This window comes from Petromyzon marinus, chromosome 52, assembly GCF_048934315.1.
Source record: "Petromyzon marinus isolate PM22_M1 ecotype Great Lakes invasive population chromosome 52, UKy_Petmar_22M1.pri1.0, whole genome shotgun sequence".
Classification (NCBI taxonomy): domain Eukaryota; kingdom Metazoa; phylum Chordata; class Hyperoartia; order Petromyzontiformes; family Petromyzontidae; genus Petromyzon; species Petromyzon marinus.
In genome coordinates, this window is record NC_133718.1 from 7880423 (window position 1) to 7907240 (window position 26818).

Here is a 26818-nt window from a genome sequence, read left to right on the forward strand (position 1 = left end):
GCTCAGGAACTCCGTTCAAAAATCAAATGATGCCTGCTTTGTGGATAACAATAGTTTGCTGCTGATGCTGCTGCTGCGAATGTGCAGCAGCAGCCGCGGGATGATGGCGTCCAGCCGGTGGGGGCTGCCACGGAGAAGAGACGCTCGTCAGTAAGCGTGGACTTGGTTCTCGGTGTCGGGAGGAGGAGGAGGTGGAGGTTGTGAGTCGCACTGCTGCGGAGAGTTCTCCCGTGAGCCGTGGTGCAGTGTGACGGTCGCGAAGAGAGACGCGGCGGACGACCGACGACACGGAGGTGCGGCGGCACAGCCAGATGATCTTGGAGCTGACCCTGCTGGCAGTGGGAAGCCAGTGGAGGGGAGGGAGCATGTACGTAATGTATGTTGAACTTCTTTCTCCACCGTCTTAGCCAAGCGTGCTCATCGGAGGTGCGAGCAGGGGGAAGCGAGGGGGAACCGAGCCGAGGATTCACGGGGCGCGGGCGAGATTGTTTGCAAGCGTTTTGAGTTTGTTTAGATGGTGAGGCCCCCGCCACCCGCACTCCGCCTCTCGTGCTGCATCTTCTCTGTCGTGGCTCCGTGAATTTGTTTTCTCGCGAGCGGTGAGCACCGTGGAACTTCCTGGACCAAGATCCCCGCCGTGAGAGTCGTGTCAGTCGGTGAGGCTTACCCTCGTCAGTAAGCGCATTGTTACAATGCTTGCACAGATTCTCCGTGTTGTACGAGTTTGTACAGCACGGTTGGTCGTGTGGCACACCCGTTCATTTCGTAAGGTGCACATGCCATGAAGGTCGGCCTACGTTTGCTCGCGTTGGACGTGCTTGGACAGGTTGCCAGCATTTCGTACACACGATTCGAAAGAAATAATTGCAGGACACAAGATACAGTTACTTTTGGCATTAACCTCAACAGAGGAGAAAAAAGGAAATTTTATTTTTTTAAATAAGACTAAATGCCCTCAGTTCAACAATTGTTCCATATAAATAATAGCGATGCGTGACGCTAAAAGTGCCAAACCCAAAAAAGGATACTTTCTTTCCCGTATATCTTATCTTAAATAACTCGCTCTAACCCCCTCTCGTAGGAGACTGTTTGCATGAATGGTCTGTTACAAGCCGTGTGTAATTTGCGTGGTTCATCTCACGTGCAAAGGGCAGGGTTGTGATGTGCTTATGTATGTGGAAATTATTTCGCACCGTATGTAGCCAACCATGCTCATCAGAGGTGCGGGGGAAGAACAATAAACGAAACACCAAAAGCAGTTCAAAATAAATGAGTTATCAATCTAAATTTAAAAGTGCATAGCTCCAGTGGCTTCCTATTATCGGAAGGAAGAGCGTTCCAGACGGCCGCAGAAGCGCATCTGAAAGCGCCGCGCGATGCGGTGACCGCCTTTGTTCGATGGCGAGCAGCCAAAAGCCGCTGCTGCTCAGCCGATGACCGGAGTTCGGAGTGATGGTGGTTGATGCTTCTTCTGCTCCGACGATGACCGGAGTTCGGCGTGATGTTGGTTTATGCTTCTTCTGCTCAGCCGATGACCGGAGTTCGTTGTGATGGTGGTTTATGCTTCTTCTGCTCAGCCGATGACCGGAGTTCGGCGTGATGGTGGTTTATGCTTCTTCTGCTCAGCCGATGACCGGAGTTCGGCGTGATGGTGGTTTATGCTTCTTCTGCTCAGCCGATGACCGGAGTTCGTTGTGATGGTGGTTTATGCTTCTTCTGCTCAGCCGATGACCGGAGTTCGGCGTGATGGTGGTTTATGCTCCTTCTGCTCAGCCGATGACCGGAGTTCGGCGTGATGGTGGTTTATGCTTCTTCTGCTCAGCCGATGACCGGAGTTCGTTGTGATGGTGGTTTATGCTTCTTCTGCTCAGCCGATGACCGGAGTTCGGCGTGATGGTGGTTTATGCTCCTTCTGCTCAGCCGATGACCGGAGTTCGGCGTGATGGTGGTTTATGCTCCTTCACGAGATCGGCAATGCATTGCGGTTCATTTGTGTGTTAAGCACTTTGTTCTAGATTTGAAGTTTTCGTGACTGCAAGGATCCATACTTTTGGTTCTTTCGGTAAAGTCACGTAGGTAAAGAAAAGAAAAGATAAAAAAATATTTATTTTTTTCTTTTTTTTATTTTCTTTACCTACGTGACTTTACCGAAAGAACCAAGAGTATGAAGCACTTTGTTGCGTGCAAATGAGTCTCGCGGTGACGGATGCAGAGGAAGTGGTGCGGGGGAAACTGGCGCTGTGAACGTGACCACCGATTGCAATGGTCCCGTAACGGGGCGAGTCACCTCCAGCTGTTACGATGGGGTGAGGTTTTTAATCAGCCCGCTCGCTATCATGTTTCGGAGAACAACACCTTCTGGATTGACGTCGTGATTTCTCGCCTGGGGAGGGGAAAAACAACACGTGACAAGCGTGGTCGATGCCATTACAAAAAATACAACTCCACGTGGGCCCCCACGTGGAACACGTGGAGGTGGAGGGCACGTAGAAATGGAACACGTGGAGGTGGAGTGCACGTGGAAGTGGAACACGTGGAAGTGGAGGCGTGAGTCGAGTGCGAGCGAGCGCTGTGTGGCGGGACAGAGCATACACCTCCACGTGACCACGATGCATCGCTGCGTCATTTCACGGACTCGTGCTACCGCTGCAGGGCGTGCCTACCCGCGTGATTTGCCGCATGCGCCCCTCGCCGTAGTAGTGCACCAGCTCGTTGCCCACGTTCTTCGTTGCCTTAGGGTACCCGAAGCCGGCGATGTGCACCTCCCTGCACATGTGAAGGGCCGCGGTGACCGTCAGGAACCCCGTGGTGGGAATCTGCATTCAAGACAAAGAGCCTCAACGTTGCATCATCATCAGCATCACACGCGCGCAACGCTTCATTCTCGTGATTGTCAGCATTTTCTGGCCGTAATCGACACCACCTCTCTCTTTCTTCCCTCTCTGGCTGCCTCTCCCCGCTCTCTCCAACTTCCATCTACCCCAATCTCTCTCGCTCTCTCCTCACCCTGCGATGACTGCTGTCTGTATCCCACGCAAGACATGTCTCCACATCTGTAACCGGTCTCAGATTGAGAGATTCGCAAGATCAGAGGCGGGTGTGTGTGTATGTTGAACTTCTTTCACAACGCTCGTAGCTAATTGTGCTGAGAGGTGTAGGGGAAGGAACAACAAATGAATTGCAAAACAATTATATAGAATTGGGTTTTCAATCTAGATTATTTAAAACTGCATAGCTCCAGTGGCTTCCCAATATGGGAAGGAAGAACGTTCCAGACGGCCGCAGCAGCGCATCTGAAAGCGCTGCGCGACGCGGTGAACGCCGCCTTTGTTCGATGGCGAGCAGCCAAAAGCCGGTGGCTGCTGCTGCTGCGAGGATGAGCACCGGAATTCGGCGTGATGATGGTTCATGCTCATTCACGAGATCAGCAAAGTATTTTGGTTCATTTGTGGCGAGCACTTTTTGTGTGCTGATGAGTGCGAAATCGAGATTGTGAGAGATGCTGCAGGGGCCACCACCTTTTCTGCGGGTGTGGAGTCGGGTTCCTGAACCGGTAACCGTTTTGAACCACACCTTACCCCCACCACACGACCACCCGATCGCACTGTTAATGTTTTTGAAAACTAAATTATTTTGTGTTTTTAGTTTGCTGTCCTCCCCACCCCCCCCCCCCATGCCAACGTAACTCCGATTAGCGCGGTTGGCTGCGTAGGGTGTGAAAGAAGTTCACCGTACCTACAGTACCCATTCACACTGCCGCGTGGCTAAAATCTGTGGTGGGTTTGAGAAACTCGCGCCCTCGTTTCAACCTCCGCGCCGCCGTGGAAATTCATTCAAACTTGGCGGCATCTGGACTGCAAATCTCGTGCACTGCACGCCATTATATCATTATTAGCACCCACCCACTGTGACAGCTGCCTTCCTTTCTCAGACAAAATTGCCGGACAATTCTGAGCGCCACGGCGGCGAGAAGTTTATCTCCATCGCCTGCTACGCTGGAGGGGTTCCGTGGGTTCAGTCCCGGACCCTAACGACGCCTGTTGTATATCTGGAGTCCGCCTGTTTTCTCTCTCTCTCTCTCGCTCGCTCCCTCGACATTGAGAATTAATCAACGCGCGTTTTGATTATTTCGCCGCGGATATAAATCCCCACGTGTGACGATGATTATATCATGATATCAGCCAATTCGATGAGCTATCACGTGTAGCTAGCCAGGTCGCCTCTGAAAAATAGCCCATAGCCTCGTGGGCTTTACCTGGTAAAATATAAAAAAAATAATGCATGTATAGATACGCGGTTTGAATCGATTTGTTTTCGTGCCGTTAACCCGGTGCTGTTCATGGCAAGGGCCGCGGGGCCCCTGACGTGGGGGCCACCGACAATGCAGAACACGTGGAGACACACGTGGAGACACGTGGAGACACACGTGGAGACACGTGGAGACACGTGGAGACACACGTGGAGACACCCGTGGAGACACGTGGAGACACACGTGGAGACACGTGGAGACACACGTGGAGACACGTAGAAACACACGTGGAGACACACGTGGAGACACGTGGAAACACGTGGAGACACGTGGAGACACACGTGGAAACACACGTGGAGACACGTAGAGACACGCGTAGAAACACACGTAGAAACACACGTGGAGACACGTGGAGACACACGTAGAGACACGTGGAAACACACGTGGAGACACACGTGGAGACACACATGGAAACACGTGGAGACACGTGGAGACACACGTGGAAACACACGTGGAGACACGTAGAGACACGCGTAGAAACACACGTAGAAACACACGTGGAGACACACGTGGAGACACACGTAGAAACACACGTGGAAACACACGTGGAGACACACGTAGAAACACACGTGGAAACACACGTGGAGACACACGTGGAGACACGTAGAAACACACGTGGAGACACACGTGGAGACACATAGAAACACACGTGGAGACGCACGTGGAGACACACGTAGAAACACACGTGGAGACACACGTGGAGATACACGTAGAAACACACGTGGAGACACACGTGGAGACACATGTAGAGACACACGTGGAGACACACGTGGAAACACACGTGGAGACACACGTGGAAACACACGTGGAGACACGTAGAAACACACGTGGAAACACACGTGGAGACACACGTGGAGACACGTAGAAACACACGTGGAGACACACGTGGAGACACGTAGAAACACACGTGGAGACGCACGTGGAGACACACGTAGAAACACACGTGGAGACACGTAGAAACACACGTGGAGACGCACGTGGAGACACACGTAGAAACACACGTGGAGACACACGTGGAGACACGTAGAAACACACGTGGAGACACACGTGGAGACACATAGAAACACACGTGGAGACGCACGTGGAGACACACGTAGAAACACACGTGGAGACACACGTGGAGATACACGTAGAAACACACGTGGAGACACACGTGGAGACACATGTAGAGACACACGTGGAGACACACGTGGAAACACACGTGGAGACACACGTGGAAACACACGTGGAGACACGTAGAAACACACGTGGAAACACACGTGGAGACACACGTGGAGACACGTAGAAACACACGTGGAGACACACGTGGAGACACGTAGAAACACACGTGGAGACGCACGTGGAGACACACGTAGAAACACACGTGGAGACACGTAGAAACACACGTGGAGACGCACGTGGAGACACACGTAGAAACACACGTGGAGACACACGTGGAGACACACGTAGAAACACGTGGAGACACGTGGAGACACACGTGGAAACACACGTGGAGACACACGTAGAAACACACGTAGAAACACACGTGGAAACACACGTGGAGACACACGTGGAGACACGTGGAAACACACGTGGAGACACACGTGGAGACACACGTAGAAACACGTGGAGACACACGTGGAGACACACGTAGAAACACACGTGGAAACACACGTGGAGACACACGTGGAGACACACGTGGAAACACACGTGGAGACACGTGGAGACACACGTGGAGACACACGTAGAAACACGTGGAGACACACGTGGAGACACACCCAATCTGTCATGGCCATCAACCCCCACCCCCCCAATGATTTGAGATGTGTGACGGTCCTCACTCTGATGATGTCTTGTCGGTGAAAGTGCCACGCCCCCGCTCTGAAAATGTGTGAAGAGCACTGCTCTATAGTGTAACCGGGGGGCTGGTGGCAGGGGCGGGGCTGGGGGCGGGGCTGGGGGCGGGGCGAGGACCTAGGCTGGGGGAAGAGAGGGGCGTGGCTGGGGGGGTGGGGGGAGGGTCCACGTTACCGGAGCGCGCTTCTTGCGCGTAGGGATGCTGTTGTTGAGCAGCTCCAGCGAGGCCACGCGCATGAAGATGGGGTTGAGGATGCGCACGTTGTGCGGAGGAACGTCCCACTTGAACGGGCCGGTCTTCATCGTCTAAGGGGCCGTCCATAAATGACGTCACGCGATTTTTGACGATTTTTGACCCCCCCCCCTCCCCCCCCCTTCGTCACACGGCGTCACAAAAAGTCAGAAAACATTTATTAAAAAAAGTCTATTTAAGTAAATAGAACGTGTTGTCTATATTTATTTAAAGTTGTGCATTTTGATGTGACGTCACGTTTCTCATCACCCCCCCCCCCCTCGTCACACATCGTCACACATCTTCACAAATGTCTGCCCCCCCCCCCCAGGTGCGTGACGTCATTTATGGACGTCCCCTAAGACAAGGACAAAGACCTCCCCGGACAGCCTTGACAGATTCTAGATTTGAAGCTTTCGTGACTGCAAGGATCCATACTCTTTGGTTCTATTCGGTAAAGTCACGTAGGTAAAATATAAAACAACAAAAATCGCGACGTTTCGGCCACAACACAAGCGGCCTTCATCAGGTGAAGGGATCAGGCTGTCTGAGCGTGGCTGTGTTTCACTCCAGCGCTGTCCTCGAGACAGCCTGATCCTTTCACCTGATGAAGGCCGCTTGTGTTGTGGCCGAAACGTCGTGATTTTTGTTGTTTTATTTTTTACCTACGTGACTTTACCGAATAGAACCAAAGAGTATGGAGCCTTGACAGAGCTTATTAGGGGCGAGTGCTTATGGCCAGCACGGCACACGAGGGGGTGGGTGGCCAGGACCGCGCCCGACCGCCTTTGTCTCCCCTGTGGCTTATGTACAATCCCTCACCCGCAATCCCGCACAACAACCCCCACGCACTCACCATCACCCATACGGTGTACCCGTGTTCTTGTACAGGGAAATATCATTGTCAGGTCCATACGGCGTACAGCCGTTGAAATACGGGCAAACATTTTTTTTAATCGATCTATTTATAATATTTGTTTTTCGATTTAAAGCTTTCGTGACTGCAAGGATTCATCTTCTTTGGTTCTTTCGGTAAAGTCAATCACCTCTCCAACAAAAAATCGGATCCACACACCAAAAAGATAGACGTCAACAAAGTCGTAATTAATCGCAGTAACAGTTCCATTTCTGATGGTCTGAAATCCGTTTTAGCTAAAGGTCTAAACTTTGCTGTCACACCGAGACACATACCGGTTAATGATATCATTGCCCATGTCGACGTTGCACTCAAGGGCTTGAGTCACATCACTGCAGACGTAGCAAGATCTGAAATCGCTGCAACCCTCAAAAACGCTAAGTTGCCACCTAGCAACATCAACAAAGATGAACGCTTTGAATGATCTCAATTAAAAAAGAGATATGATATTGTCGTCCTCTCAGGCGACAAGGGCAATGCCACTATCATCATGGACAAAACAATATAACAACAAAATTCAAGAACTACTCAACGATGGCAGCTATACAAAAATAAAAAGAGATCCCACCAACAGCCTGGTTACCAAAACGAACAAAATCATCTCTGATTCAACAGCATTAATTGATCAGACCAAACAGTTCTCGTTGAAACCCTCTGCTGCCAGACCACCAAGATTATATGGCCTTCCAAAGATACACAAAGAAGATACACCCCTTCGTCCCATCGTCTCTACTATCAACTCCCCCACCTATAAACTGGCACGTTTTCTTGCTGATATACTGCGACCTTTCACTGGAAAAAAACATCTCTGCGGTACTAAATTCTACTCACCTGGTATCGACAATCAAAGGCATTTCCCTGTCCCCAGACGACCTGCTTGTCAGTTTTGATGTGGTGTCCTTGTTCACCAAAGTCCTGGTACCTGACACCATCGCTATCATTGAAGACCTGGTTCATTAAGGACTGCATACTGATGTACCCTCCCTGGTGAGACATTGCTTAACCAACACATACTTCACCTGGAATGGAACTTTCTACAAACAAACTGAGGGCACCCCAATGGGCTCCCCCCTATCTCCGGTTGTAGCCAACGTATTCATGGAAAAATTTGAAACTGACCCCATCCAGACTGCCACTCTACGCCCGACCTTATGGAAGAGGTACGTGGATGACACTTTTGTCATCTGGCCACATGGCCAGCCTGCTCTAGACCAATTCCGCGACCACATCAATTCCATACACCCAGCCATCAGATTTACCATGGAGGTGGGCTCACATGACATTGACTTCTCCAAGACGAAGGTTCTTTGCAAACCAACCGGCTACCATGAGAGATTCGTTCATGAGGCCATTCACATATACAAGCACAGAGACAATTTCAACCGAGAAGATGGATTCTGGCTTAGTAACCATTGGAAAGATGTTTTAAACCATTTCCGTTCTTAATTAATTGTATTTTACGATGACCTTCAGACCGCAGCTCTTTCGCTGGCATTGACTCTTAATACCTCTCACACCACGGTTAATGGTATGGTTTACAACATGGAGTATAACAGCGCCTCGCAGCTGTCTCTCTCCCCCTCCTCCGTTCCGACCATGGATGAACTCGTCCGTCTGAACGGGGCTCGTAGCTATCCGTGGTGCTAAAGTTGAGGGTAAGAATCCACCCATTTTTTTTCGCCATATAGCATTGTGATATATAACGACGTATTGTTGGTAGCTTAGCTGATGGGAGAATATATAGAGTTTATTGATAACATTGAGGTAATTTATATTTTAGTTTTTTATTGGTTTACTATATAGTATTAATTATATAGTGTAGTGTATACCCAGTTACTGTTAATAGCTCAGATGTGTAGGCTTTGACTTTAACATAGCCATTTCTGTGACCAGTCACAAGCTAATCACTCAGTTATTTCAATGCTAAATTCTCCTGTTTGATTTGTACTAGGTGACTCTGTAGATGTGTAGGCTTTGACTTTAACATAACTATTTCTATGACCAGTCACAAGCTAATCCCTCAGTTATTTCAATGCTAAATTCTCCTGTTTGATTTGTACTAGGTGCCTCTGTGAATGTGTATGCTTTGACTTTAACATAGCCATTTCTGTGACCAGTCACAAGTTAATCACTCAGCTATTTCAATGCTAAATTCTATGCTAATTCTTTGTCAAGGGGTGCCTCTGTGGATGTGTATGCTTTGACTTTAACATAGCCATTTCTGTGACCAGTCACAAGCTAATCACTCAGCTGTTTCAATGCTAAATTCTATGCTAATTCCTTTGTCAAGGCGCTCTGTTTCTTCTCACACAGCTTAAAGGTCGCGGTCTGAGCTTGGCTGTGTTCGCTCCAGCGCTGTCCTCCAGACAGTCTCGTCCCTTCACCTGATGAAGGCCGCTTGTGTTGTGGCCGAAACGTCGTGAGAATTTTATTGTGTCATTTTATTTATCAATTTATTATTATTTTATTCTCATTCTACGTGACTTTACCGAAAGAACCAAAGAAGATGAAAAATATTTGTTTTGTTTTATTTTATTTTTCTACCTACGTGACTTTAAAGAACCAGAGAGTATGGATTCCTGCAGTCACGAAAGCTTCAAATCAAGACTAATAATATAGTTTAGTTTTTTTCCAATATTCCCAATCTCACCGCGACCGCTTCCTGCCAAACGCCCGTGGAACAACAACAACAAACAAACAACAAAAACCCGGCGCTCACCACGACGACGCCTCGCACCACTTTGAGAATCCAGTCGATGTCGGCCGCCTTGAAGGGCACGAAGAGGGCGATGGTGTCGTTCTGGTCGCGCGCCTGCTGCTCCTTCACAGCCGTCATGGGGTACACGACGCGCATGGTGCACCGGCTTCCCACGTCCTCTTCGTAGCCCTTTGTCGGCGCGTCGTTAATCCTGCACGGTCGCAACAACAACAACAACATGAACGCGCGCGCGCGCACGGCGGTTCGCCTCTGCGTTGGTGTACCAAAAGGTGTCCCGTGTATAGCCCATTAGATGATATGTATGTTGATTATCATCTAACTGAAGTGGTTCTTCTTAGCCAAGGGTGCACGCAGCCCCTGGGGGTGCGAGACGCCCTCTCTGGGGGTGCCAGACGGGGCCAGATTTTTTTTAGAAGGTAAATCATCGACATAAATTAAGGACGTCAGTACAACTACTTTGTTTCTTCAACCCCTATGTGTTTATTAATATTATAGGTTTGTTTACGATTGCAAAGGCTGCAGTAAAGGTTAAAAACCGCTGATCTAACTGTTTCAGCTCATCAGTCCTCCAGGGTCGATAAAATGGTATTATGTTGTGGCGAAGTCAACAGTTGGTTGTCCTATGCGTAGACTCGCCTCTGCCATAGAAATGTAGAATTTCCACCACTGGCTCAGAATAACTGTCTCAGCCCATCAACCCTCCGGGGTCGATAACATAAGTAGCACGCTATACCGAAGTCAACAGTTAGTTGTCCTATGCGTCGACTCACCACTGCCATAGGAATTGTAGAATCTCCACCACTGGTTCAGGGTTGCCAAGCAGGATATGAGCACCAATGGCCCAACAGTGGAAGCTTCATTGTAAATGTTTTTTTGGTGAGATCGCGTAAGTATAAATGTGTCGCAACCCTCCACCACCCGACACAGCGAATTGGTAAGGGATTTGTCACGGAAACGATACGCCAATTAGTTACTACTTCAGCCCACCGGTGTGTTGCAGAGTAAATCCACAACATTTACAATTTGAGTACTGTGACGTTTCGCTGGTAATTACATCCAGCATGATCGGGCGATTTGCCACTATTCTGGTAAATCGCCCGATGATGCTGGCTGTAATTACCAGCGAAACGTTGTACTCAGATTATAAATATTGTGGATTGGCGTTTCGTTTATGTAACAAATCCCTTACCAATTGGCTGTGTCGGGTGGTGGAGGGTTGCGACACATTCATACTCACGTGATCTAACCCAATAACCTCTTTTTATAAATAATATTGGTCGCGAAAGCCTGGCACGTGCTAAACAGTGGAAACCTCATATTCTTAGCTCTTTCGGTAAAGTCACGTTGAAGGGAAACAATCAAATATATATAAAACAATAAAAATTCTCACGACGTTTCGACCATAACACAAACGGTCATCATCATTATGGTCGAAACGCCGTGAGAATTTTTATTGTTTTATATATTTTTTTATTATTTTATTGTTTGTTCCCTTCAACGTGACTTTACCGAAAGAGCTAAGACTATGAATTACTGCAGCCACGAAAGCTTTAAACCAAAAGTGGAAGGCTCGTTCACGTGCATCGTGCGGGAGTGATCCAAGCGGTGCTGAAGGGGGGTCACGTTGCCATCGACCAGGGGGGTCCTGTTATTTTGGTTTGCCCGACCAGGGGGGTCCTGTTATTTTGGTTTGCCCGACCACTACCCCCCCCCCGCGAAACACGTGACTCGCCTTATTACGGTGTCATACGAATCTATGATGCTTCCAATTCTGCGCCCTTTGAGGATGAAACTATTTCCAACCACCACACAGGACCTGTTGGAGAACCTGCAACAATATGGATCAACGAATCAATTAATCTTAACCATGCGAGAGCGCATTGATGCGTATCACTGATATGAATGCGTATTGAATTAGGGGCCGTTCATAAATGACGTCACGCAATTTTGGACGATTGTTTACCCCCCCCCTCGTCACACGGCGTCACAAAAAGTCAGACCCCCCCCCTCAAATATGACGTCACAAAGCTCTGCCCTCCCCCCCCCCCAAAATAAAACATGCTTCAAATCGCTTTAAATTATTGTCATTGTAGTGCGTATTTAATGTGCCGCTGCACTCTGACGTTGTAGGAGAAAACATTTCTCAAAAAGTCTATTTAATTAAGTAGAACGTGTTGTCTATATTTATTTAAAGTTGCGCATTTTGTTATGACGTCACATTTCTCCAACCCCACCCCCCTCGTCACATCGTCACAAATGTCCGACCCCCTCCCCCCCCCCCCCTAGGTGCGTGACGTAATTTATGGACGGCCCCTTAAGATTCTGTAAAAAGAATTACACGGAGACGGGCCGCCCTGGTCATCACTGTGGGTGGGTGTATGAATCATGCAAATACGTTCCGTCTTGACGTCATTCGAAATGAATAGGGGTCATCGTGTGTTGGCGCCGTGGTCCAAAATTTGAAGGAGGGGAGGGAGGTAGGGAGGGGAGGGAGGAGTTGGGGAGGTAGGGAGGGGAGGAGAGGGTAGGGGAGGGAGGGGAGAGAGGGGAGGGAGGGGAGAGAGGGGAGGGAGGGGAGGGAGGGGAGAGAGGGGAGGGAGATCCACATTGCTCCCTACTGGCAGACTACGTCCACCTGTGAGACGTAGAGGCATTCGTGATTGCCCTGCGCCATGAGAACGGCGCGCATACCAAATTGACTATATTATTGTTGTTAATAGCTCCTCTTAGATGTTCATGAGGTTTAACGGAATCCGTAGCATACACAAATCAATGTGCAAAGTCTCTCGCTCGTGAGCGGTCTAAATGTTATAATCCAGTTCACACTGTCCTTCACATATCTTCTACGTCAAACTCAATTTCCAGTTGCGGGGATTATATAGTTGCTGTGTGTAACCAAAGTTAAAGACAAAGATCCCCCGTGTAGCCTTAATAGGCTTTTGGGGCAAGTGCTGTTAGCGAGCACTGATAAAGGTCGTAACAGCACACGAGGGGATGGTGTGGTCAGTACCACGCCCGGCCGCCTTTGTCTCCCTCGTGACGATGTTTGCACATCACACTAGGAACTCATTTGAGGCTGAGTCGACCTAGGGGAAGCCCAGGGCCGGTTCCGATGATCGTCACTGAGAGGGAATCAAACTCGGTTTGCCGTGTTCATAGCGCAGCAAGATAACTCCTGCCTTACCGCTCTCCACACACTATCACAAAGACGAAGCCTCCCCCCCCCCCCCCCCGATAGCCTTAACACTGTGGCACACGATGGGATGGTGTGGTCAGTACCACGCCCGGCCGCCTTTGTCTCCCTCGTGACGATGTTTACACACCGAACCAGGTACTCATTTGACGCTGAGTCGAACTCGGGGAGGCTCAGAAGCCGTTCATATACTCGCCACTGACTCTGGTCGTGAGCGGAGATCGAAACCGGTTCGTCGGGTATCGTTCACGCGCCCAAGATGCCCATCGCAAGTTTACTCACCTCTGTAATTGCGCGGGTAAGCTGTAGTTCTTCGTGAGATTCAAAACCAACTTCACTTTATTTTCTGCGAGAGAACGCAGGATTGAAAAAGGATTCACAGTTAGTCACTCGTATAGCATTGTGCCGCATAGCAGGAGACGTCGAATCTTGCTAATGCTGCAATTCGTAAGTGTATAATAAAGTGAACCTTAAAAATAAAAGTTTACAGCCATGAAATGGGTGATCTACCATGTGACATTTTATGGCTCTGGGCGTCATGTCTGCAGCAAATATCTATACAGCTCCACAAGGATCGCACTGCTGCATCCGCAAGGTGACTTTTCAAAGAGCTATATATACACATATTACCCTTGTCTGCCTATTGTCTTTGACTGAGGTCATAGCCCACTGGGGTTGTTACTGTTCATCTCCCAAGAGACACCTGTAAGAGACACCTTGTAGGGAAAGCTATATATTAAATTTATTGCGTTACAAGTTCAATTTTGGATTAGCCAAACGCGCGATGTCCTCGCCGCTGAGGCCACTTGAACCCGCACGGGACACGAAAGGACATTGATCCCTTTCCACTGCTTTAGTGACAGCGTGCGTCTAAACGTCCTCACTTGATGCATCAAGCGAGGCCGCGGTATCTACCCTCGTAAGCGCAACTCTCGTTCGCCTTTTCTTTGGCTGTCTCCTTCGTTTGTCGTTTCTATTCTTTTTTTAAACCACCACCCAAAAAGCGGCGGTCACCGGCATCGTCGCGCGCCGCTTTTTTCGGATGCCGCTTCCGCGGCCGTCTGGAACGCTCTCTGCCTTCCCGATGTGAGGAAGCCACCGGCGCCGTGCACTTTAAAAGTCACCTCGATTGGCGAACTCACGTCTTGGAACGCCGCTTTGTGTGCGTTTAGTCTGTTGTCCTTCTCACGCACCTCCGTTTAGCGCGGTTGGCTACGCACGGTGCGAAAGAAGTTCAACAAACATACGTACAAAAAATAACATAGTACATGCATCCACAATACAGGTTTGTATTATGGATGATATTATTGATATTGGTCGCGAAAGTCTACGTGTTAAATAGAACGTGCACCACCCCCCCCCCCGACTCTCTCTCACCTCCCCTTACCTCAAGCCCTTTAACCAAAAGCACTCTGTCTCGTGGATGCCCACGGGTAGTAGGAAAAAAGACGTTAAAAACTCCGTATGTATAGCAACGCGAAGTCATATTTGACTACAGCAGCCTTTGGTTCGGCCTTTTATGTACCTATGTTTGTTGAACTTCTTTCGCACCGTACGTAGCCAAGCGTGCTAATTGGAGGTCCCGGGGAAGGACGACAAACTATGGTGTCCGTGTGAGTCTATTGGTCTCTGTGTGTCTATGCGTCTCTGTGTGAGTCTATTGGTCTCTGTGTGAGTCTATGGATGTTGAACTTCTTTCGCACCGTACATAGCCAACCGCGCTAAACGGAAGTACGGGGGGGGGGGGGACATAAAACTAAGCACAAAAAAGCCGTTCGAAGGAAATTGATTTACAATCTACCTACTGTTGTTTTACAGCAGCATTGGTTATCGGCAGACACACCCTGGACTGGTTTCGACTTGATTAGGTGAGAAGTCACGACTGTTAAACTGCGTGATGCTCCTCATTTGGCCGAATGTCATCTGGGGTACGTTACAACACCATGTGGCCCATCCAGAGGGAAAACTGTGAATTCGTACAGAGCCTCGTGATGGTATTCCCCCTATAGAGATTCGTGATGGTATCTCCCCTATAGAGACTCGTGATGGTATCCCCCCTATAGAGACTCGTGATGGTATCCCCCCTACAGAGACTCGTGATGGTATCCCCCCTTCAGAGACTCGTGATGGTATCTCCCCTATAGAGCCTCGTGATGGTATCCCCCCTATAGAGCCTCGTGATGGTATCTCCCCTATAGAGGCTCGTGATGGTATCTGCCCTATAGAGACTCGTGATGGTATCCTCCCTATAGAGCCTCGTGATGGTATCTCCCTTATAGAGACGCGTGATGGTATCTCCCCTATAGAGACGCGTGATGGTATCCCCCCTATAGAGACTCGTGATGGTATCTCCCCTATAGAGACGCGTGATGGTATCTCCCCTATAAAGACTCGTGATGGTATCCCCCCATATAGAGACTCGTGATGGTATCTCCCCTATAGAGACTTGTGGTGGTATCCCCCTATAGAGCCTCGTGATGGTATCTCCCCTATAGAGACTCGTGATGGTATCTCCCCTATAGAGACTCGTGATGGTATCTCCTCTATAGAGCCTCGTGATGGTATCCCCCCTATAGACTCGTGATGGTATCTCCCCTATAGAGACTCGTGATGGTATCTCCCCTATAGAGACTCGTGATGGTATCTCCCCTATAGAGACTCGTGATGGTATCCCCGCTATAGAGCCTCGTGATGGTATCCCCCCTATAGAGCCTCGTGATGGTATCTCCCCTATAGAGACTCGTGACGGTATCTCCCCTATAGAGACACGTGATGGTATCTCCCCTATAGAGACTTGTGATGGTATCTCCCCTATAGAGACGCGTGATGGCATCTCCCCTATAGAGACTCGTGATGGTATCTCCCCTATAGAGACGCGTGATGGTATCTCCCCTTTAGAGCCTCCTGATGGTATCTCTCCTATAGAGCCTCGTGATGGTATCTCCCCTATAGAGACTCGTGATGGTATCCCCCCTATAGAGCCTCGTGATGGTATCTCCCCTATAGAGACTCGTGATGGTATCTCCCCTATAGAGACGCGTGATGGTATCTCCCCTATAGAGCCTCGTGATGGTATCTCCCCTATAGAGACTCGTGATGGTATCCCCCCTATAGAGACTCGTGATGGCATCCCCCCTATAGAGACTGGTGATGGTATCTCCCCTATAGAGACTCGTGATGGTATCTCCCCTATAGAGATGCGTGATGGTATCTCCCCTATAGAGACTCGTGATGGTATCCCCCCTATAGAGACTCGTGATGGTATCCCCCCGATAGAGCCTCGTGATGGTATCTCCCCTATAGAGACTCGTGGTGGTATCTCCCCTATAGAGACTCGTGATGGTATCTCCCCTATAGAGTCTGGTGATGGTATCCCCCATATAGAGACTCGTGATGGTATCTCCCCTATAGAGACTTGTGGTGGTATCCCCCCTATAGAGACTCGTGATGGTATCTCCCCTATAGAGACTCGTGATGGCATCACCTCTATAGAGACTCGTGATGGTATCTCCCATATAGAGACTCGTGATGGTATCCCCCCTATAGAGACTCGTGATGGTATCTCCCCTATAGAGGCTCGTGATGGTATCTGCCCTATAGAGACTCGTGATGGTATCCTCCCTATAGAGCCTCGTGATGGTATATCCCCTATAGAGACGCGTGATGGTATCTCCCCTATAGAGACGCGTGATGGTATCCCCCCTATAGAGACTCGTGATGGTATCTCCCCTATAGAGACGCGTGATGGTATCTCCCCTATAAAGACTCGTGATGGTATCACCCCATATAGAGACTCGTGATGGTATCTCCCCTATAGAGACTTGTGATGGTATCCCCCTATAGAGCCTCGTGATGGTATCTCCCCTATAGAGACTCGTGATGGTATCTCCCCTATAGAGACGCGTGATGGTATCTCCTCTATAGAGCCTCGTGATGGTATCCCCCCTATAGACTCGTGATGGTATCTCCCATATAGAGACTCGTGATGGTATCTCCCCTATAGAGACTCGTGATGGTTTCTCCCCTATAGAGACTCGTGATGGTATCCCCGCTATAGAGCCTCGTGATGGTATCCCCCCTATAGAGCCTCGTGATGGTATCTCCCCTATAGAGACTCGTGACGGTATCTCCCCTATAGAGACGCGTGATGGTTTCTCCCCTATAGAGACTTGTGATGGTATCTCCCCTATAGAGACGCGTGATGGCATCTCCCCTATAGAGACTCGTGATGGTATCTCCCCTATAGAGACGCGTGATGGTATCTCCCCTTTAGAGCCTCCTGATGGTATCTCCCCTATAGAGCCTCGTGATGGTATCCCCCCTATAGAGACTCGTGATGGTATCCCCCCTATAGAGCCTCGTGATGGTATCTCCCCTATAGAGACTCGTGATGGTATCTCCCCTATAGAGACGCGTGATGGTATCTCCCCTATAGAGACTCGTGATGGTATCCCCCCGATAGAGCCTCGTGATGGTATCTCCCCTATAGAGACTCGTGGTGGTATCTCCCCTATAGAGACTCGTGATGGTATCTCCCCTATAGAGTCTGGTGATGGTATCCCCCATATAGAGACTCGTGATGGTATCTCCCCTATAGAGACTTGTGGTGGTATCCCCCCTATAGAGACTCGTGATGGTATCTCCCCTATAGAGACTCGTGATGGCATCACCTCTATAGAGACTCGTGATGGTATCTCCCATATAGAGACTCGTGATGGTATCCCCCCTATAGAGACTCGTGATGGTATCTCCCCTATAGAGGCTCGTGATGGTATCTGCCCTATAGAGACTCGTGATGGTATCCTCCCTATAGAGCCTCGTGATGGTATATCCCCTATAGAGACGCGTGATGGTATCTCCCCTATAGAGACGCGTGATGGTATCCCCCCTATAGAGACTCGTGATGGTATCTCCCCTATAGAGACGCGTGATGGTATCTCCCCTATAAAGACTCGTGATGGTATCACCCCATATAGAGACTCGTGATGGTATCTCCCCTATAGAGACTTGTGATGGTATCCCCCTATAGAGCCTCGTGATGGTATCTCCCCTATAGAGACTCGTGATGGTATCTCCCCTATAGAGACGCGTGATGGTATCTCCTCTATAGAGCCTCGTGATGGTATCCCCCCTATAGACTCGTGATGGTATCTCCCATATAGAGACTCGTGATGGTATCTCCCCTATAGAGACTCGTGATGGTTTCTCCCCTATAGAGACTCGTGATGGTATCCCCGCTATAGAGCCTCGTGATGGTATCCCCCCTATAGAGCCTCGTGATGGTATCTCCCCTATAGAGACTCGTGACGGTATCTCCCCTATAGAGACGCGTGATGGTATCTCCCCTATAGAGACTTGTGATGGTATCTCCCCTATAGAGACGCGTGATGGCATCTCCCCTATAGAGACTCGTGATGGTATCTCCCCTATAGAGACGCGTGATGGTATCTCCCCTTTAGAGCCTCCTGATGGTATCTCCCCTATAGAGCCTCGTGATGGTATCCCCCCTATAGAGACTCGTGATGGTATCCCCCCTATAGAGCCTCGTGATGGTATCTCCCCTATAGAGACTCGTGATGGTATCTCCCCTATAGAGACGCGTGATGGTATCTCCCCTATAGAGCCTCGTGATGGTATCTCCCCTATAGAGACTCGTGATGGTATCCCCCCTATAGAGACTCGTGATGGCATCCCCCCTATAGAGACTGGTGATGGTATCTCCCCTATAGAGACTCGTGATGGTATCTCCCCTATAGAGATGCGTGATGGTATCTCCCCTATAGAGACTCGTGATGGTATCCCCCCTATAGAGACTCGTGATGGTATCCCCCTGATAGAGCCTCGTGATGGTATCTCCCCTATAGAGACTCGTGGTGGTATCTCCCCTATAGAGACTCGTGATGGTATCTCCCCTATAGAGTCTGGTGATGGTATCCCCCATATAGAGACTCGTGATGGTATCTCTCCTATAGAGACTTGTGGTGGTATCCCCCCTATAGAGACTCGTGATGGTATCTCCCCTATAGAGACTCGTGATGGCATCACCTCTATAGAGACTCGTGATGGTATCTCCCATATAGAGACTCGTGATGGTATCCCCCCTATAGAGACTCGTGATGGTATCTCCCCTATAGAGACTCGTGATGGTATCTCCCCTATAGAGCCTCGTGATGGTATCTCCCCTATAGAGCCTCGTGATAGTATCCCCCCTATAGAGACTCGTGATGGTATCTCCCATATAGAGACTCGTGATAGTATCTCCCCTATAGAGCCTCGTGATGGTATCCCCCTATAGAGACTCGTGATGGTATCTCCCCTATAGAGACTCGTGATGGTATCCCCCCTATAGAGACCCGTGATGGTATCACTCTATAGAGACTCGTGATGGTATCCCCCCTATAGAAACTCGTGATGGTATCTCCCCTATAGAGCCTCGTCATGGTATCTCCCCTATAGAGCCTCGTGATGGTATCCCCCCTATAGAGACTCGTGATGGTATCCCCCCTATAGAGACTCGTGATGGTATCTCCCCTATAGAGACTTGTGGTGGTATCCCCCTATAGAGCCTCGTGATGGTATCTCCCCTATAGAGACTCGTGATGGTATCTCCCCTATAGAGACTCGTGATGGTATCTCCTCTATAGAGACTCGTGATGGTATCTCCCCCTATAGAGACTCGTGATGGTATCCCCCCTATAGAGCCTCGTGATGGTATCCCCCCTATAGAGCCTCGTGATGGTATCTCCCCTATAGAGACTCGTGACGGTATCTCCCCTATAGAGACGCGTGATGGTATCTCCCCTATAGAGACTTGTGATGGTATCTCCCCTATAGAGACACGTGATGGTATCTCCCCTATAAAGACTCGTGATGGTATCTCCCCTATAGAGCCTCGTGATGATATCCCCCCTATAGAGACTCGTGATGGTATCCCCCCTATAGAGCCTCGTGATGGTATCTCCCCTATAGAGACTCGTGATGGTATCTCCCCTATAGAGTCGCGTGATGGTATCTCCCCTATAGAGCCTCGTGATGGTATCTCCCCTATAGAGACTCGTGATGGTATCCCCCCTATAGAGACTCGTGATGGCATCCCCCCTATAGAGACTGGTGATGGTATCTCCCCTATAGAGACTCGTGATGGTATCTCCCCTATAGAGACGCGTGATGGTATCTCTCCTATAGAGACTCGTGATGGTATCCCCCCTATAGAGACTCGTGATGGTATCCCCCCTATAGAGCCTCGTGATGGTATCTCCCCTATAGAGACTCGTGATGGTATCTCCCCTATAGAGACTCGTGGTGGTATCTCCCCTATAGAGACTCGTGATGGTATCTCCCCTATAGAGACTGGTGATGGTATCCCCCATATAGAGACTCGTGATGGTATCTCCCCTATAGAGACTTGTGGTGGTATCCCCCCTATAGAGACTCGTGATGGTATCTCCCCTATAGAGACTCGTGATGGTATCCCCCCTATAGAGCCTCGTGATGGTATCTCCCCTATAGAGACTCGTGATGGTATCTCCCCTATAGAGACTCGTGGTGGTATCTCCCCTATAGAGACTCGTGATGGTATCTCCCCTATAGAGACTGGTGATGGTATCCCCCATATAGAGACTCGTGATGGTATCTCCCCTATAGAGACTTGTGGTGGTATCCCCCCTATAGAGACTCGTGATGGTATCTCCCCTATAGAGACTCGTGATGGTATCTCCCCTATAGAGCCTCGTGATGGTATCTCCCCTATAGAGCCTCGTGATAGTATCCCCCCTATAGAGACTCGTGATGGTATCTCCCATATAGAGACTCGTGATAGTATCTCCCCTATAGAGCCTCGTGATGGTATCCCCCTATAGAGACTCGTGATGGTATCTCCCCTATAGAGACTCGTGATGGTATCCCCCCTATAGAGACCCGTGATGGTATCACTCTATAGAGACTCGTGATGGTATCCCCCCTATAGAAACTCGTGATGGTATCTCCCCTATAGAGCCTCGTCATGGTATCTCCCCTATAGAGCCTCGTGATGGTATCCCCCCTATAGAGACTCGTGATGGTATCCCCCCTATAGAGACTCGTGATGGTATCTCCCCTATAGAGACTTGTGGTGGTATCCCCCTATAGAGCCTCGTGATGGTATCTCCCCTATAGAGACTCGTGATGGTATCTCCCCTATAGAGACTCGTGATGGTATCTCCTCTATAGAGACTCGTGATGGTATCTCCCCCTATAGAGACTCGTGATGGTATCCCCCCTATAGAGCCTCGTGATGGTATCCCCCCTATAGAGCCTCGTGATGGTATCTCCCCTATAGAGACTCGTGACGGTATCTCCCCTATAGAGACGCGTGATGGTATCTCCCCTATAGAGACTTGTGATGGTATCTCCCCTATAGAGACACGTGATGGTATCTCCCCTATAAAGACTCGTGATGGTATCTCCCCTATAGAGCCTCGTGATGATATCCCCCCTATAGAGACTCGTGATGGTATCCCCCCTATAGAGCCTCGTGATGGTATCTCCCCTATAGAGACTCGTGATGGTATCTCCCCTATAGAGTCGCGTGATGGTATCTCCCCTATAGAGCCTCGTGATGGTATCTCCCCTATAGAGACTCGTGATGGTATCCCCCCTATAGAGACTCGTGATGGCATCCCCCCTATAGAGACTGGTGATGGTATCTCCCCTATAGAGACTCGTGATGGTATCTCCCCTATAGAGACGCGTGATGGTATCTCTCCTATAGAGACTCGTGATGGTATCCCCCCTATAGAGACTCGTGATGGTATCCCCCCTATAGAGCCTCGTGATGGTATCTCCCCTATAGAGACTCGTGATGGTATCTCCCCTATAGAGACTCGTGGTGGTATCTCCCCTATAGAGACTCGTGATGGTATCTCCCCTATAGAGACTGGTGATGGTATCCCCCATATAGAGACTCGTGATGGTATCTCCCCTATAGAGACTTGTGGTGGTATCCCCCCTATAGAGACTCGTGATGGTATCTCCCCTATAGAGACTCGTGATGGTATCCCCTCTATAGAGACTCGTGATGGTATCTCCCATATAGAAACTCGTGATGGTATCCCCCCTATAGAGACTCGTAATGGTATCTCCCCTATAGAGACTCGTGATGGTATCTCCCCTATAGAGACTCGTGATGGTATCCCCCCTATAGAGACTCGTGATGGTATCTCCCTATAGAGACTCGTGATGGTATCTCCCCTATAGAGACTCGTGATGGTATCTCCCCTATAGAGCCTCGTGATGGTATCTCCCCTATAGAGCCTCGTGATGGTATCCCCCCTATAGAGACTCGTGATGGTATCTCCCATATAGAGACTCGTGATGGTATCCCCCCTATAGAGACCCGTGATGGTATCACTCTATAGAGACTCGTGATGGTATCCCCCCTATAGAGACTCGTGATGGTATCTCCCCTATAGAGCCTCGTCATGGTATCTCCCCTATAGAGCCTCGTGATGGTATCCCCCCTATAGAGACTCGTGATGGTATCCCCCTATAGAGACTCGTGATAGTCTCTCCCCTATAGAGCCTCGTGATGGTATCCCCCTATAGAAACTCGTGATGGTATCCCCCCTATGGAGCCTCGTGATGGTATCTCCCCTATAGAGACTCGTGATAGTATCTCCCCTATAGAGCCTCGTGATGGTATCCCCTTATAGAGACTCGTGATGGTATCATCCGGTATGAAGGATGACGATGGGTAAATGATAATGGGGCAATGCAAAATAAAACTGTTCCCAGGTTTTTGTTGCCCAATATATTATTATTTCTTCGGAAAAGAATTGATCATGGGCTGAAATATTATTTCCTTATCGGTGCCGAGATCGATTTTGGTATGCGGTGCTTATTAATCGAATGTTAAAGCTATTAAGCGTATCGTTACGCGTTATTCACAGCAGCCTTGGCTTGTGCATGTGTTAAGAAAGACTTCCGCTTGAGATGATTGTGTAACGTTGGTCAACACGAGTCTATAGTTACATCTGGCTGACGCTTCTCTCCTGTTTACTGCTCTGAGTCAATGGTGGAAATTGCACATTCCGATGGCAGGGCGAGTCTGCCCATAGAACAACCACTGTCGACTTCCCACGCGTGCTCAAATGAGCAGCCGGCCTGTGTTCCCTCTCATTTGGCAGCCCTGAGCAAGTAGTGGGAATTTCCACATTCCCATGGCAGGATTCGGGAGTTTCATAGTAAAAAAAAACTATTTTCAGCTTAAATTTTGATTTAAAGCTTTCGTGACTGCAGTAATTCATATTCTTAGCTCTTTCGGTAAAGTCACGTTAAAGGGAAACAATACAATAATAAAATATATATAAAACAATAAAAAAAATTCTCACGACGTTTCGACCATAACACGTCGTGAGAATTTTTTATTGTTTTACATATATTTTATTATTTTATTGTTTCCCTTTAACGTGACTTTACCGAAAGAGCTAATAATATTTTCAGCTTCTCACAGAGTGGTCGATCACTTTGATCAACACCCGACTTCTGTCTTGTCCGTGAGTCCGTATCCATACGAGTGAAGGTAACTCTAAACCCTCCAGCAGTTCTGCATTTGTACAACGCTAAGTCTCGCGTCTAATCTCACTCTATTTGGCAACTGAGAATCGCTCTTTCACTTGATCTGTTTGCCGGCGATTCGAAACAACAATAACCGGCGCATTCAAGCCCTTCGTGACAATTCAGCTTATTGTGCCTGCGTTCGCGTGGTTGGAGGATGTAACTACATGTGTAGCTACTACATGTGTAGCAGCTACACATGTAGTAGCTACTACACATGTGTAGCTACTACATGTATAGCTACTACATGTGTAGCTACTACATGTGTAGCGACTTTTGCTCCCAGGATAATCCGGCATTGCCCCAACACCCCCTGAAATGAGTTATGAATCATGGGCCAAAGTGCTGCTCCAGTTGGTATCACGAGAGTGCACTCCTGGGCAATGGATACACCACTTTGGATACAAAGGCACGTGCTTACAAAGCGGTTTGCACGTAAAATGGAATTGCATTTGCGCACAGGGAACTCACCAACGTTGTATATTCCGAAGGGCAGATTATACGAGATGTTCTCAAACTGGTTGTATTTGGCGCTTGACAGATTGTACGGGTTTAGGAATACGGGGAGGTGATGGTCACACAGGCTGTGGAATGCAGAAACATAATGAGACCTGGTTATGCACACAAAGTATACGACATGGTGGATAATCTCATCATTAAAAAACACAACAGACGGAATTGCTCAACACACGAGTTTAAGTCGTATACCGGCTTGGCACTTATCTCCTGTTTATTGCTCTAAGTCAATGGTGGAAATTCCACGCCCCTATGCCAGGGCGAGGCTGACTATAGGACAACCACTGTTGACTTCCCCAGCCCTGAGCCAAGAATGGAAATGTCCACATTCCTATGACAGGGTCCGTGAGATCCATGATAAAAAAAAAAACTTTCAGCTTTTCACAGAGTGGTAGATCACTTTATTGACACCAATGAAATGATGCCTTAGACTACATTTGATCGGGATTTAAACTCGCAATAGTAGCCCCAACTGGGTATTTGTTTGAGCACTCAATAAATTGCCGACCGCTGAGACCGGACCGAGCGCCTGGCTCGTCGCACAGAGCTCCCGTCGGGTTTGCTGATAGTTCCCTAACTTTTATTTTTTGCTATAAAAATTTTTAAAAGTTATTTGTCCTAGGCAACGTTCGTTGATAGGAATGTATTTTGTTTCATGTTCATGACGATCGTGCACTATTTCTGATGTATTCTGTGATGCAGTTGTTGTTTGGGGGAATAAAGTCTGCATTAGGCATACTACTTGTGGTGAACATGCAAACAAACATGCTCCGATAACACATTCCTGCGGAGGGAGCTGGTAGGAACGTTGGGTTGCTCAGTCAATGGCCAGGGTCAACGGCGGCACCACGTGGTGTATTCCGCAAATATGCCCGACTGTGAGGGCGGGCACAAGCCGGCGTGAGTAGGTTACACGTTGAGTTTTATAAGGGCACCACGGGGTGACCAGCCCCTCCCCACCCAGCCCCACCCCTCCCACCCCCCACCTAGCCCCACCTTGCCCACCAGGCCCCTCCCCACCCTCTCCACCCAGCCCCTCCCCACCCAGCCCCTCCCCACCCTCCCCTCTCCACCCAGCCCCACCCCTCCCATTTTTGGATGCACGACGGACGGACGGACACAATAATCACCTGTGGGCTGGTGGTGTCACCAGGATGTTCCTACCAGTAATATATTTATTGTCTGTGAAACTGAATGGCCTACACCAGAGACAGCCTACTTCACGGCCAAGTCTTTCCAACAGTGTCAGACCAGAGAACAACTCCAAAAGGCGAACAGCACAAAGACAATGCCGCACGTATCAGAGCATTTATAGCTCGGAGCGAGCAGGTATATCACGGTATATCAAAGTATGAATAATTAGAATAGGTTTTACCCTTTCTGGCAATAAAACGCTATCCTTCTGTCGTGAGACCTCACCCTGGTCAAACAAATGTTCATTGAAACTTAGCAGGACAGGGCCAACTTTACGGAACGTTTTCAGACGGAAGATATACGCATCTTTATCACGGTCTTGAACTGGCGATGACCGTGATGCGTGCCGTGTTCACGCTGACCGGTAAAACCAGAAGGCGGATGGGAGCTGCGAGTCTCCGCCACGTGCGTGCCGTGTAAGCCAGCGTTCTCCACTCACTTTCAGAGGCGGCGGAGGTCGTGGGGAGGGGGACACTTTCACCGATAAGCCATCATCAGTGTTGAGAGCCGCTACACATTTGAAACCATTGGGGGTTTGATAGCCATGATCGATTGGGGGGGGGGGTGTTCACACGTTGTGATATTGTCGGTGGCCCGCACGCCAGAGGCCCCCAGTGGCCCTTGCAATGAAGAACGTCGCTGTGAGCAAAAAAAAAAAACACCGAGTCGCAATTCACGCGGCAACAACAACAACAACCCCATCCCTCCTCACTTCAAGAGGGTGCTCCTGTTCTTGCTGTTCGCCACAGTCACGGGCCCGCGGCAGGTCCTGTAAGCAAAGCACCTCCGGTGAGCACGGCCGGCGACGTGCGGTGCGAGAGACGTTCGACAGACAGCGCGCGCTTGTCGTCAGTCGTCGTGAGCTTGCCACGCGCGCAAAGTTATTTTCGGCAAACGTTATCGTAAGTATGGGTCACGATCAACTTATTTGGAGTCAAATGTAAAAAAAATATATATATACGGGTTTTTTTTGATGCGCCACGACTGGGTGGGTGGGTGGTCGTTTAAGCGATGCGCGTGGGATGAGAACCATGACGTGAGGTTTTTTTGCTTCTGCAGCGCCACGCCGCTGTGGCTGCGATGCCGGTGGTGAGCGGTGGTGAGCCGGTGGTGAGCCGGTGGTGAGCCGGTGGTGAGCCGGTGGTGAGCGGTGGTGAGCCGGTGGTGAGCCGGTGGCCGTAGGGTGCCGTGGCTGCTGTAAAGTTCCACGTGATGAGAAGCCACTTCGTTGAGTCTATCGATTTGTGGCCAGGTCGCTTCTGAGAAAGAAGCCATTTAGCTCAGTGGGATTTACCTGGTAAAATCAAAAT

General features: G+C 49.4%; 1 protein-coding gene and 1 long non-coding RNA gene across 2 annotated transcripts; both read right to left on the reverse strand.

The window, feature by feature from the left end:
• Positions 1-15: 15 nt before the first annotated feature.
• LOC116953511 (CMP-N-acetylneuraminate-beta-galactosamide-alpha-2,3-sialyltransferase 4-like) lies at positions 16-10560 on the reverse strand. Its single transcript, XM_032973768.2, has 4 exons — positions 10013-10560; positions 6320-6451; positions 2677-2816; positions 16-124 (listed from the first exon to the last, which is right to left on the reverse strand). Exons 1-4 carry the CDS (start codon positions 10229-10231, stop codon positions 16-18), a joined length of 600 nt encoding a protein of 199 aa, XP_032829659.2. The 5' UTR covers positions 10232-10560.
• Positions 10561-11613: 1053 nt separating this feature from the next.
• Positions 11614-26323, reverse strand: LOC116953669 (uncharacterized). The gene is made up of 4 exons (XR_004404617.2): positions 26221-26323; positions 24270-24382; positions 13488-13551; positions 11614-11840 (listed from the first exon to the last, which is right to left on the reverse strand). It is a non-coding gene; the product is annotated as an uncharacterized LOC116953669 (long non-coding RNA).
• Between the last annotated feature and the right edge of the window lie 495 nt (positions 26324-26818).

Excerpts from the sequence above, each read along its gene's own strand:
- LOC116953511 (XM_032973768.2), bottom strand. The coding sequence starts at position 10,231 with ATGTTGTTGTTGTTGTTGCGACCGTGCAGGATTAACGACGCGCCGACA. Across the intron at positions 6,452-10,012 it reads TGGTGCGAGGCGTCGTCGTG|ACGATGAAGACCGGCCCGTT; the intron begins GTGAGCGCCGGG and ends ACGGCCCCTTAG. Across the intron at positions 125-2,676 it reads TACGGCGAGGGGCGCATGCG|CCCCCACCGGCTGGACGCCA; the intron begins GCAAATCACGCG and ends TCTCCGTGGCAG.